The following is a 14,750-nucleotide window of genomic DNA, read 5'->3' as shown; positions in this document are numbered from 1 at the left end:
ACCGTTACTAGCCTTATCTTGATTCGGCGGCATTGTGGGATGAAGCGGCCCGGACCGACCTTACACGTACTCTTACGTGAGACAGGTTCCACCGACTGACATGCACTTGATGCATAAGGTGGCTAGCGGGTGTCTGTCTCTCCCACTTTAGTCGGATCGGATTTGATGAAAAGGGTCCTTATGAAGGGTAAATAGCAATTGGCATATCACCGTTGTGGCTTTTGCGTAGGTAAGAAACGTTCTTGCTAGAAACCCATAGCAGCCACGTAAAACATGCAACAACAATTAGAGGACGTCTAACTTGTTTTTGCAGGGTATGCTATGTGATGTGATATGGCCAAAAGGATGTGATGGATGATATATGTGATGTATGAGATTGATCATGTTCTTGTAATAGGAATCACGACTTGCATGTCGATGAGTATGACAACCGGCAGGAGCCATAGGAGTTGTCTTAATTTATTGTATGACCTGCGTGTCAATGAAAAACGCCATGTAATTACTTTACTTTATTGCTAACCGTTAGCCATAGTAGTAGAAGTAATAGTTGGCGAGACAACTTCATGAAGACACGATGATGGAGATCATGATGATGGAGATCATGGTGTCATGCCGGTGACGAAGGTGATCATGCCGCGCCTCGAAGATGGAGATCAAAAGGCGCAAGATGATATTGGCCATATCATGTCACTTTATGATTTGCATGTGATGTTTGTCATGTTTACATCTTATTTGCTTAGAACGACGGTAGCATAAATAAGATGATCCCTCACTAAAATTTCAAGAGATGTGTTCCCCCTAACTGTGCACCGTTGCGAAGGTTCGTTGTTTCGAAGCACCACGTGATGATCGGGTGTGATAGATTCTAACGTTCGCATACAACGGGTGTTGACGAGCCTAGCATGTACAGACATGGCCTCGGAACACAAGCAAAACACTTAGGTTGACTTGACGAGCCTAGCATGTACAGACATGGCCTCGGAATACAAGAGACCGAAAGGTCGAACATGAGTCGTATAGTAGATACGATCAACATGGAGATGTTCACCGATGATGACTAGTCTGTCTCACGTGATGATCGGACACGGCCTAGTCGATTCGGATCATGTATCACTTAGATGACTAGAGGGATGTCTATCTAAGTGGGAGTTCATTAAATAATCAGATGAAGTTAATTATCATGAACATAGTCAAAAGGTCTTTGCAAATAATGTCGTAGCTTACGCTTTAGTTCTACTAAGATATGTTCCTAGAGAAAATTTAGTTGAAAGTTGATAGTAGCAATTATGCGGACTAGGTCCGTAAACTGAGGATTGTCCTCATTGCTGCACAGAAGGCTTATGTCCTTAATGCACCACTCGGTGTGCTGAACCTCGAGCGTCGTCTGTAGATGTTACGAAACATCTGACATACACGTTTTGATGACTACGTGATAGTTCAATGTGTGATGCTAACGGTTTAAAATTGTGGCACCAAAGACGGTTTTGAAATGTCGCAGAACATATGAGATGTTCCAAAGACTGAAATTGGGGTTTCAGACTAATGCCCACGTCAAGAGGTATGAGACCTCTGACAAGTTTCTTAAGCCTGCAAACTAAGGGAGAAAAGCTCAATCGTTGAGCATGTGCTCAGATTGTCTAAGTACTACAATCGCTTGAATCGAGTGGGAGTTAATCTTCCAGATGAGATAGTGATGGTTCTCCATAGTCACTGCCACCAATCTATTAGAGCTTCGTGATGAACTATAACATATCAGGGATAGACATGATGATCCTTGAGCAACTCGCGATGTTTGACACCACGAAAGTAGAAATCAAGTAGGAGCATCAATTGTTGATGGTTAGTAAAACCACTAGTTTCAAGAAGGGCACGGGCAACAAGGGATACTTCATGAAACGGCAAATCAGTTGCAGCTCTAGTGAAGAAAGCCAAGGTTGAACCCAAACCCGAGACTAAGTGCTTCTGAGATGAGGGGAACGGTCACTGAAGCAGAACTACCCTAGATACTTCGTAGATGAGAAGGCTGGTAAGGTCGACAGAAGTATATTGGATATACATTATATTAATGTGTATTTTACTAGTACTCCTAGTAGCACCAGGGTATTAGATACCGGTTCGGTTGCTAAGTGTTAGTAACTCGAAATAAAAGCTACGGAATAAACGGAGACTAGCTAAAAGTGAGATGACGATATGTGTTGGAAGTGTTTCCAAGGTTGATGTGATCAAGCATCGCATGCTCCCTCTACCATCGAGATTGGTGTTAAACCTAAATAATTGTTATTTGGTGTTTACATTGAGCATAGACATGATTGGATTATGTTGTTCATTTAAGAAGAATAATGGTTACTCTTTTTATTTGAATAATACCTTCAATGGTCTTGCACCTAAAATAAATGGTTTATTGAATCTCGATCGTAGTGATACACATGTTCATGCAAAAAGATATAAGATAGTAATGATAGTACCACATACTTGTGGCACTGCTATTTGAGTCATATTGGGATAAAACGCATGAAGAAGCTCCATGTTGATGGATCTTTGGACTCACTCGTTTTTGAAAAGATTGAGACATGCGAACCATGTCTATTAGTATATATGCATGAAGAAAGTCCATACAGATGGATCATTTGGACTCACTTGATTTTGAATCACTTGAGACATGCAAATCATACCACATGGGCAAGATGACTGAAAGGCCTCGTTTTCAGTAAGATGGAACAAGAGAGCAACTTGTTGGAAGTAATACATTTGATGTGTGCAGTCCAATGAGTGCTGACGCACGCAGTGGATATCGTTATGTTCTTACTTCACAGATGATTTGAGTAGATGCTGAGAATATTTACTTGATGAAACACAAGTCTGAATTATTGAAAGGTTCAAGTAATTTCAGAGTGAAGTTGAAGATCGTCGTGACAAGAGGATAAAATGTCTATGATATGATCATAGAGATATCTGAGTTACGAGTTTGGCACACAATTAAGAAATTGTGGAAATTGTTTCACGACTAATACCGCCTGGAACACCATATTGTGATGGTGTGTCCGAACATCATAACTGCACCCTATTGGATATGGTGCATACCATGATGTCTCTTATCGAATTACAACTATCGTTTATGGGCTAGGCATTAGAGACAACCGCATTCACTTTAAATAGGGCACCACGCAATTCCGTTGAGACGACACCGTATGAACTATGGTTTAGAGAAACCTAAGTTGTCGTTTCTTAAAAGTTTGGGGCTGCGACGCTTATGTGAAAAAGTTTCAGGCTGATAAGGTCGAACCCAAAGCGGATAAATGCATCTTCATAGAATACCCAAAACAGTTGGGTATACCTCCTATTTCAGATCTGGAAGCAAAAGTGATTGTTTCTAGAAACAGGTCCTTTCTCGAGGAAAAGTTTCTCTCGAAAAAATTGAGTGGGAGGATGGTGGAGACTTGATGAGGTTATTGAACCATGACTTCAACTAGTGTGTAGCAGGGCACAGGAAGTTGTTCCTGTGGCACCTACACCAATTGAAGTGGAAGCTTATGATAGTGATCATGAAACTTCGGATCAAGTCACTACCAAACCTCGTAGGACGACAAGGATGCATGCTACTTCAGAGTGGTACGTAATCCTGTCTTGGAAGTCATGTTGCTAGACAACAATGAACCTACGAGCTATGGAGAAGCGATGATGGGCCCGGATTCCGATGAATGGCTCGAGGCCATAAAATCCGAGAGAGGATCCATGTATAAAACAAAGTGTAGACTTTGAAAGAACTACTTGATGGTCGTAAGGCTGTTGGGTACAGATGGATTTTAAAGGGAAGACAGACAATGATGGTAAGTGTCACCATTAAGAAAGCTCGACTTGTCGTTAAGAAGTTTTCCGGCAAGTTCAAGGAGTTGACTGCGATGAGACTTTCTCATTCGTAGCAATGCTAAGAGTCTGTTAGAATTATATTAGCAGTTACTGCATTATTTATGAAATCTTGCAGATAGGATGTCAAAACATTGTTTCCTCGACGATTTTCTTGAGGAAAGGTTGTATGTGATACAACCAGAAGGTTTTGTCAATCCTGAAACATGCTAACAAGTATGCAAAGCTCCAGCAATCCTTCTAAGGACTGGAGTAAGCATCTCGGAGTTGGAATGTACGCTTTGATGAGATGATCAAAGATTTTGGGTTTATACAAAGTTTAGGAGAAACTTGTATTTCCAAAGAAGTGAGTGGGAGCACTACAGAATTTTTGATGAGTATATGTTGTTAACATATTGTTGATCAGAAATGATGTAGAATTTCTGGAAAGCATACAGGGTTATTTGAAAAGTGTTTTCGATGGAAAACCTGGATTAAGCTACTTGAACATTGAGCATCAAGATCTATAAGGATAGATCAAAAATGCTTAATAGTACTTTCAAATGAATACATACCGTGACAAGATTTTGAAGGAGTTCAAAATAGATCAGCAAAGAAGGAGTTCTTGGCTGTGTTACAAGGTGTGAGTATTGAGTAAGACTCAAGACCTGACCACGGCAGAAGAGAGAGCAAGGACGAAGGTCGTCCCCTATGCTTTAGACGTAGGCTCTACAGTATGCTATGTAGTGTACCGCACCTGAAGTGTACCTTGCCATGAGTCAGTCAAGGGGTACAAGAGTGATCCAGGAATGGATCACATGACAGCGGTCGAACTTATCCTTAGTATCTAGTGGACTAAGGAATTTTCTCGATTATGGAGGCGGTAAAAGAGTTCATCGTAAGGGGTTACGTCGATGCAAACTTTGACACTAATCCGGATGACTCTGAGTAGTAAACCGGATTCGTATAGTAGAGCAGTTATTTGGAATAGTTCCAAGTGGCGCGTGGTAGCTACATCTACAAGATGACATAGAGATTTGTAAAGCACACACGGATCTGAATGTTGCAGACCCGTTGACTAAAACCTCTCTCGTAAGCATAACATGATCAAACCCTAGAACTCATTGAGTGTTAATCACATGGTGATGTGGACTAGATTATTGACTCTAGTAAACTCTTGGGTATTAGTCACATGGCGATGTGAACTTTGAGTGTTAATCACATGGTGATGTGAACTAGATTATTGACTCTAGTGCAAGTGGGAGACTGTTGGAAATATGCCCTAGAGGCAATAATAAAATGGTTATTATTGTATTTCCTTGTTCATAATAATTGTCTATTGTTCATGCTATAATTGTATTAACTGGAAACCGTAATACATGTGTGAATACATAGACCACAACATGTCCCTAGTAAGCCTCTAGTTGACTAGCTCGTTGATCAATAGATGGTTATGGTTTCCTGACCATGGACATTGGATGTCATTGATAACGGGATCACATCATTAGGAAAATGATGTGATGGACAAGACCCAATCCTAAGCATAGCACAAGATCGTGTAGTTCGTTTGCTAAGAGCTTTTCTAATGTCAAGTATCATTTCCTTAGAGCATGAGATTGTGCAACTCCCGGATACCGTAGGAATGCTTTGGGTGTACCAAACATCACAACGTAACTGGGTGTCTATAAAGGTGCACTACAGGTATCTCCGAAAGTGTCTGTTGGGTTGGCACGAATCGAGACTGGGATTTGTCACTCCGTATGACGAAGAGGTATCTCTGGGCCCACTCGGTAATGCATCATCATAATGAGCTCAATGTGACTAAGGAGTTAGCCATGGGATCATGCGTTACGGAACGAGTAAAGAGACTTGCCGGTAACGAGATTGAACAAGGTATTGGGATACCGACGATCGAATCTCGGGCAAGTAACATACCGATAGACAAAGGGAATTGTATACGGGATTGATTGAATCCTCGACATCGTGGTTCATCCGATGAGATCATCGAGGAGCATGTGGGAGCCAACATGGGTATCCAGATCCCGCTGTTGGTTATTGGCCGGAGAGTCGTCTCGGTCATGTCTACGTGTCTCCCGAACCCGTAGGGTCTACACACTTAAGGCTCGGTGACGCTAGGGTTGTAGAGATATTAGTATGCGGTAACCTGAAAGTTGTTCGGAGTCCCGGATGAGATCCCGGACGTCACAAAGAGTTTCGGAATGGTCCGGAGGTAAAGATTTATATATGGGAAGTCTTATTTTGGTCGCCGGAAAAGTTTCGCGCATTATCGGTATTGTACCGGGAGTGCCGAAAGGGGTCCGGGGGTCCACCAAGGGGGTCCACCTGCCCCGGGGGGCCACATGGGCTGTAGGGGTGTGCGCCTTGGCCTATATGGGCCAAGGGCACCAGCCCCAAGAGGCCCATGCACCAAGAGATAAGGGAAAGGGAGAGTCCTAAAGGGGGAAGGCACCTCCTAGGTGCCTTGGGGAGGATGGACTCCTCCCTGGCCGCACCCTTCCTTGGAGGAAGGGCCAAGGCTGCGCTCCCCCCTCTCCCTTGCCCCTATATATATGTGGGGGGGAGGGCAGCAATACCCCAAGCCCTGGCGCCTCCCTCTCCCTCCCGTGACACATCTCCCTCCTCCTGCAGCGCTTGGCGAAGCCCTGTTGGAATCCCGCTACTTTCACCACCACGCCGTCGTGCTGCTGGATCTCCATCAACCTCTCCTTCCCCCTTGCTGGATCAAGAAGGAGGAGACGTCGCTGCTCCGTACGTGTGTTGAACGCGGAGGTGCCGTCCGTTCGGCGCTAGGATCATCGGTGATTTGGATCACGGCGAGTACGACTCCATCAACCCCGTTCTCTTGAACGCTTCCGCTCGCGATCTACAAGGGTATGTAGATGCACTCCTCTCTCTTGTTGCTAGATGACTCCATAGATTGATCTTGGTGATGCGTAGAAAATTTTGAATTATTGCTACGTTCCCCAACAATCAGAACGTGCCTACACTTCCAGCATTCATTTTCTGAGAGAGAACCAACTACTCATGTGTGGAGACCAAGATATTCCAATCCAGCCACAAGAATCTTGATCTCTAGCCTTCCCCAAGTTGCTTTCCACTCAAATCTTCTTTCCACCAAATCCAAATCTGTGAGAGAGAGTTGAGTGTTGGGGAGACTATCATTTGAAGCACAAGAGCAAGGAGTTCATCATCAACACACCATCTATTACCTTTTGGAGAGTGGTGTCTCCTAGATTGGTTAGGTGTCACTTGGGAGCCTCCGTCAAGATTGTGGAGTTGAACCAAGGAGTTTGTATGGGCAAGGAGATCGCCTACTTCGTGAAGAACTACCCGAGTAAGGCAAGTCCTTCGTGGGCGATGGCCATGGTGGGATAGACAAGGTTGCTTCTTCATGGACCCTCCGTGGGTGGAGCCCTCCGTGGACTCGCGCAGCCGTTACCCTTCGTGGGTTGAAGTCTCCATCAACGTGGATATACGATAGCACCACCTATCGGAACCACGCCAAAAATCTCCGTGTCTACATTGCGTTTGATCCCTCCAAACTCCTCCCCTTTATCTTCATATGCAATGATTTACATTCCGCTGCTATACTCTTAGATTTGCATGTGTAGGTTGATTGCTTGACTTGTAATAAGTTGTTAAAATCTGCCAAGACTTAAAATTGGGAAAAGGCTAGATTTTTATTTGGTCAAGTAGTCTAATCACCCCCTCCCCTCTAGACATACTTCTGATCCTACACTTCAGCCAAACCATTTTGTGTATGGACATATGGAACAGAGTGCTGAATTCAATCCCCAAAGCCATGCAATAATCATTGAAATCACGTGAGGAGAATTCTGCAGCATTGTCCATTCGAATTGACTTAATTCGACTTTCTGGACAATGGGCTTGCAACTTAATGACTTGCCTCATTATCTTGGCAAATGCATGCTTTCATGTGGATAGAAGACACACATGTGACCATCGTGTAGATGCGTCAATCAGAACCATGAAATACCGGAAAGGTCCAAATAATGGCTGAATGGGAGCACAAATGTCTCCTTGAATACGTTCAAGGAACTGAAGTGGTTCAGCTTGTATTTTGAGGTGCGAGGGCCTCAAAATTAGCTTTCCCATGGCACAAGATGTGCACATAAAATCTGAAGATTGAGGAAATTTTGACTCAAGCAAATTATGACCAATGGAATTGCTAGTAATTTTTCTCATCATCCCTATTCCAAGATGGCCTAGACGATCATGCCAGGTTTGGAATGCGTTAACATTCTGAAAAATCACTTTGTATGCAACATGTTCCACGGGTTTGATGTGCATATAGTACAAACTAGACGATAGAGAAGGAATTTTCTCATGTACCTTTTTGCCATATCCGTGATCTTTAGTAAAGAGTAGATACTCCTCTTTGTTGTCTTCATGGGTTTCAATGTGAAAACCATTCTTACGGATATCTCGATAACTAATCAGGGTATGTGATGAGTCGGGATACAATAAAGCATCCTCAATCATCACTTGTGTACCGCTTGGGAGGGTGAATATGGCACGTCCAGTACCAACAATCATTGTATCACGTCCAGCGATAGTTAGAGTATCTCCATTCATCTTTTTCAGAGTTTGGAAATATTTCATCTCCCTCAGTATGGAGTTTGTGGTACAACTGTCCACAAGGCATAATTCCTCTTTCATCGGATTGTCCCCGTAGAAAACGGCGGCAAGGTGCTCCCTCTCTTTTTCTCTTACTTTTTGCTCTCGCTGGTTGTCTACATGCGTGATAACGTGTTTGAGAAAAGTGTAATCTCTGTCTTCTGTCGATGGTTACAGGGGGCTTATATATATCTCCTGAAGAGGCACGACGATCCAGAGGAGACATCGGTTCCAGGGTGATGCGACGGTTGCGATGGACACAGGCGTCCGTGCGGGCGCAACCGCTCGTCCGTCGGGCAAGGGGAGATTTTCCTTAAGTACAGATTATAGTTTAATCTTACAAAAAATAATCAACGAGAAGGAACTGGAGCTTAAGTCTTGCTCGTCCCTGAGCAAGTACCGTAGCTTGTAATGAACAAGGTCAAGTTGATATTTATGAGATACGGATATGAACAAAGTATTGAGTTCATCATTGGTTATAGGAACGAGTAGGGATAAAAGAGTTATGATAAGTGATAGCTCATCCCCACTTTGATAATTATCATGCAAGCCTCCACACGTTGGCAATCAATTTTATTACGAACAGGTAACAACTTCATACCCTAGTTCATGATTGTTTCAACCGGGCAAGCAGAAGAGAGCAACCCCCCAAGGAGACAGCACCCAAGGGGGAAAACAAAAGAGCAAGGAGCAGGGCGCCGCAAACATCACGGTTCACCCTGATAAAGCACAGCAAAATAAACTAGATAGTCTTTGCAGCAGAGACAAAGACGCTGACAAAGGCGAGATCGGTACTTGTATAAAGCTTCGTGAAAGGCAAAGGACCCAAATGCAATCTTTACTGTCTAGGGTCCTTACTAAAAATCTCGAGGACAAAGTTGTAGTTTCATTTATTTTCGGTCCCTGTTGTGAGCTGTATTATAACTTTGTATAATTAATGAAGCTCTGGGTCATTCTACGCCCTACTATTGCCAAAATGAAGAAAACAGAGTGTAACATAGCAGTCTAAGTTGGCCCTGAATAGCTTGAGCCTGGAACATGGTAAACGCAACTCTACATTCGCAATTTAGAGCACCTGGCGTGAGAAATATGGAATTCAGCGTCACCAAGATTCAAGAGTCAATGTTCAAAGTACTTCAAGTTGTAAGTCACAGGCAGAAGCTACAGAAAAAAGCAGTGTTTCCCAGTTGAATGACAGAATGATAAAAGGCTCAAGCAGTTCAAAGGGAGAATATTTCTGAATTCATCCGAGTTAGACTGAAATGTCTTAACAAAAGTAGACACACTGTAGAGGCAAACACACAGCCAAATACATCTCAAACCTTCTGTGGCCATAGTGTCCGTGCCACATGAAGCCGTGTGATAACCTGCAAAGCAGAGACGTTCAGACGTAGATATTGGAAAGATGAATAGCCTTCAACTGATCACTGCAGACTATGCAAACATTTCTATGTCCTAAAGCGACTATATTCCAACGAGATTGAGAACGATGGTAGCGGGTCCAAATGTGACCACTGAACCAGTAAAGACGTTGGCAACAACTGACAATGTGGTGGACAAGACTGTATGGCCTCGGTATGGGGCCGTTAGCACTGAGGAAGTATCCATCACATAGTAGCGACCAGGTACCTCTGCACAGATCATATTGCCGCAGTCGGCCACTCTTACGTGGGATGAGGACAGTGATGGAGTTCCCCTGAACGGATGGTAGGTTGGTGGAGTTGACGGCCATGCTCCAAGTGCCAATGAAGAGGGCGTGGTCACCGATGCTTGTCAATGGCGTGGCAAGTACTCCAAGCAGGAGGTCAGCAAGCCGAATAACCACAAGCTGGGACTTTCTGTCGGTATAGCCAACCAGAAGAAGTTCAGAATTGCACTCCACCAGATAAGGCTTAGCCATCAGATTAGCTGGACATGTGGCGATCATTTGTGGCGGTGTAGATGGCCACGAGGAGGAACTGGAGCTATCTGGTGGATCGACGCGCATGATTTGTGAGGGTTTGTTTTTCGAGCTCCTCACCATGTAGAGGCTGCCAAGGAATGGTAGTGCTGTCCTCATGCCACTCATCATCCAGCTCGTGTGAGTCCAGTGCTTGTCACCGGTGGATACGTATGCCATGCGCTCGGCGTGGCTGAGAGCGACCATGATGGTAACACTGCCACCCACATGGACGGAGACAGCCGTGTGGACCATCCGAAGTAGAAGATCATAAGGGCCATTCAGAAAGATCCCAAACTTACTCATGTACAAGCAGAGGGAAGCAAGGGGAGGAAACTCGGCAACATCACCGGTGAAGGGGTGCAGGAGGCAGATAGCAGCGTCCTTCTTGCGCTGCAAGAGAAGGAGGCCATCAGGGCAATCGAGCACTGAATGGTCCTCGAAGCACGGGAGGTGCACAAGGATGAAGACGCCGGTGTGGATATTGAGGAAGCGGATGTAGCCACCCAATGCAGGATGACCGGGGTGAAGCCCATTGCCCTCCGGAAACATCGTCCATTGCCGTGGGTGAAAGCGCGGGTCAACCACACCACGGCCAAGCGGGCAATGAGTGGCGGCACGCCACTTCTTGCACACCGCGCGGAACCAGACATAGTGCAGCAGGTCGCTAGAGAGTACCCGGTCAGCAATCAGCTTCAGCAAATCAGCATTCAGCGACTCCCAGAAAAGGACATAGGCTTGTGGAGTGCCACGCCCACTCGTACTTGAGTTAGTGGTTGCGCTTGCTCCAACAGTTGTCATCCCGATTCCCCCTGAGAAGGAACAAGACTTATCAGCTGAGTTCTGATTAGTAGAATTATTATAACAATGCTACTAGTCACAACTCAAACTTGCTCAATGGCATTGCTTTAGTGCTATTTATGAAAATGCCACCCGTCATTTGTTTTTCTTCTAATTTTGCCATGTACAACGCTACTGTTAAGTCAAGGCACTTTGACAGAGTTAGAGATGATCTGAAAATTGACAAGTTTGTCATACCCTATCCGAAGTTGCATAAGAGCACCACCGTTGAGCCAAAAGAAGCACACCAGCACAAGCACATGCACGGTCAGATTTTGACAACAGTCAGCCTGCCAGCCAACATCTTGTCACCAGTAAACATTCAATCTAATTTTGCCCACATACGACTATGAGCAGAACATAACGGGGAAAAAATCTAGAATCCATAGAATCCATTAGATTTTGCTATCACAAACAAAAAAATTATCCAAACGGTTGTTGGATTTTATGCCGCACTATAGCTAGGACAGCAAACGGTTGAAGGCTGCGAGACAAAAGAAGCACAAGCGCACGCAGAGTCAGATTCTGAAGACAGAATTAGCCAGCATCTTCTCTCGACAGCACAAACAGCAGTAAATAATCGATCTGAAATTCCCCACAATACGACTATAAGCAGCACACAGCCGGAAAACAAAATCTACTAGAATCCATCAGATTTTGCTATCACAAACAAAAATATTACCCATCATCCGTAACCTATCAGATTTTGCTAACGCAGTCAGTCGCTTCAGGAAGCGTACCTAGGCCCTCCCGCGGAATGTTCGTCGGTCCCGCGGCCGAGATCGCGTTGGCCGCAAAGGTAGGTGCCGTGGAGCCGCGACTTTGCGCCCGCCTTTTGGTCGCCGCTCGCACACCGGCCGCCTTTACTCGCTACAGGAAGGTCGCACGCTGACCGCGAGCACCCCGCCGCGGCGCCGCCTTGTTCGCCGTGTCCGCCTGGCACGCTCGCGGCGCTAGGGTGAGGGGGCGGAGGTGGGGGCCGAGGGGGCCTAGGGATTTCGGGGAATGGAATTGAACCGGGAGTGATAGAATCGGGGAGGGGTAAACGAGGAGGATCCCTAATCAGAAGTTTTTATCATTTATGCTCTCACTACTTAGTTTTGTCATTGGGAATTTCAACCGTTATAAAAAATTATTGCTAGGCGCATGCTCAAAATGCCACTAGACACAATTACTATCAGCTTAAATCTTGTTTGTCATGTTATAATGATCAAAATTCCTATAGACCAACATGTCACCTCTTCCTCGGTCTCATTACAATAAACTGTGAGTCTCACTTGATCCCAACATCGTTTTTATTTTTCTCTAAAATTATTCGCTTGCTTACTCCTAACAAGTGGGGTCCACACTTATCATTACGAGATAGAAATAAAGAGAGCTGACATGGGGTACAGGGGTAATTTCATTATATAACATGGTCAACGAGTTTGACCTAATAATAGTGATGTCTAATGGCATTTTTAAGCAAATATCTAATGGAATGATATCATTTTTAAGATATATAATGGCATTTTTAAGCAAGCATCTTAGAACGACGGCATTTTTGAGCAGTTGTAATTTTTAATTGTAATTTTTAATGGCAAAATTGACTAGTGAGACACAACTAGTGGCATAAACGTTCAAAACCCAAACAAAAAAGTAGACGAGGAGGAGAGCTGAGTGGTGGGACAAGTGGGTAAATGCCATATATATTTTAATTTTGCCAAAGCACATCCAGATATGCCCTAAGTATTGTAATAGGTAATTAATACACGGCTTTACCCTCGAAGAAAAAAGAGCAAGCAACTGGATAGCACATAGTAACTTGTTTAGGACATTTATAAGCCGTCCGACGACAAATACGGTGTCTGATTTAGGAAAAACCTCGGATGCGACCGCGGATAGTGATATCGGAGCCTGTCATCCAACCATGCCCGCATACATCTCAAAGCGGATTTGAAAAAATTGGATGATATTCACTTAAGTTCGGACATAATTTACATAAAACGGTTGTTCGACTAAAAACACACACTAGCTTGTAGCGGACAGTGACCTCGTGTGACCTTGCTGGTTGGCCGCACCTCCATCGGTGTTTGTGTCGTCGTCGTCATCGGAGTGGTCCCTCCAACGGCGGAAGGGCGTGGGGGTGCGGTAGTCCTGCCTGGTCGTTGCGTGCTACTCGTCGTGTGGAGGGCCGCCTAGGCCAATGCTGACCCAGGTCGGGCTGCACCTGGAGGCCTTGCCCTTGCCGACGCCGGCGGAGATTTCGCTGAGCGACAACTTCTATCTTGGCGAGCTCCATGACGAGGCGACGGTGACACGACAACCATATTCATGGTGGTGAGCAATCGATCCAGTGCCCAGACCTACCGCGAGGTCGGGGACAGTGCGGACCAAGGCCGGTGCCTTGTCGGACTTGGAGAAGGTCGAGCGGCGCGCCGCATTGCCTCTGGCCGTGCCGCCTGCCTCGCCACCCTATCTTCCGCCTTGATGATGCTCCACGACAATGATGAATCGGCGCCGCCGCGTCCACCGAGGTAGTGGAGAATGTGCCCACGCAACCTTGCGATTGTCGGTGACACCTCCTCCGTCACGTCCTAGCCGTGCTTGTCGACTGGTCAATGCGTCCATAGCGGTTGTGTGGCATCGACGGTGGCTCGTCCTTCATGTGGCATCCGATTTGGATGCCGCAGTTGCACTACGGGGACTACGGCTCCGCCTTCACACGACGGAGAAGCGGCAACGCTGGCTCCTGCTTCACGTGGTAGTGTGGCTGCACGGCGGCGGACCACAGTATAGGAGCCCATCATGATCTCCATCTAACAGACGTACTTCACCTTCACCTTCGCATACAAGCGTCACTACTACGGCGTCTCCTGCGGGAGCGCTTTGTCCTCGTCGTTGCCAAGGGAGATGAGGATCTTCTCCTTGACGGAGGAGCCGGCAATCGTGGAGCTCGAGGGCCCCAAAGAGTGACAGCGGCGACGCCAAGATCCAGAGCGGCCGCCTGCCAACGCAGAGGACCAAGACTTGGGCATGGTGTATTAGTGGTCTGAAGCAGCTATAAGCAAGAACGTCGGGGGTCCTTGTCTGCGGTGACTATTTGTCGCTTTAAGCGAGGCGAGAGGGGAACTCTCGCTGAAGTTTTTCCTCCACCTGCATCGTATTGGGCCGACCCACTGGCGCGCACGTACGGATTGAAAATATAGGAGAGGAAATGAGATAACCAGGGTTCCATCCCTGGTCTCCAAGCTGCGATCGGGTACTGCTAGCCACTCCGCCTAGGATCCCTCTCGTGGTAAGTTGTAGGGCGCCTCCTACTTGAGTCTATTCGATCCGTTTTTTTTCTTTTCTGTTTTTCTTTTGTTTCTGTTATTTTTTCTTCTCCATTTTCTTCTTCTTTTTGTTTCTTTGTTTTTCTTGCATTTTGTTTCCTCTTCATTTTTTGTTTGGTTTTGTTTATCTTGTCCATTTTTTGTTTTCTTTTTTT

The 14,750-nt window shown here is 45.5% G+C and overlaps 1 protein-coding gene across 1 annotated transcript; it reads right to left on the bottom strand.

Moving 5' to 3' along the window:
- Positions 1 to 9,613: 9,613 nt before the first annotated feature.
- Positions 9,614 to 12,324, bottom strand: LOC109760522 (uncharacterized). The gene is made up of 2 exons (XM_045229755.2): positions 12,022 to 12,324; positions 9,614 to 11,253 (listed from the first exon to the last, which is right to left on the bottom strand). The coding sequence occupies exon 2, from the start codon at positions 11,240 to 11,242 to the stop codon at positions 9,887 to 9,889; it is 1,356 nt and encodes a 451-aa protein (XP_045085690.1). The 5' UTR covers positions 11,243 to 11,253; positions 12,022 to 12,324; the 3' UTR covers positions 9,614 to 9,886.
- Positions 12,325 to 14,750: the final 2,426 nt, after the last annotated feature.

The sequence above is a fragment of the Aegilops tauschii genome, chromosome 6, assembly GCF_002575655.3.
Source record: "Aegilops tauschii subsp. strangulata cultivar AL8/78 chromosome 6, Aet v6.0, whole genome shotgun sequence".
Classification (NCBI taxonomy): Eukaryota; Viridiplantae; Streptophyta; class Magnoliopsida; order Poales; family Poaceae; genus Aegilops; species Aegilops tauschii.
Note: the sequence above shows the minus strand (reverse complement) of the source record. Positions and strands in the feature narration are given on the sequence as shown.

Coding starts and splice junctions, on each gene's coding strand:
- LOC109760522 (XM_045229755.2), bottom strand. CDS start 11,242: ATGACAACTGTTGGAGCAAGCGCAACCACTAACTCAAGTACGAGTGGG.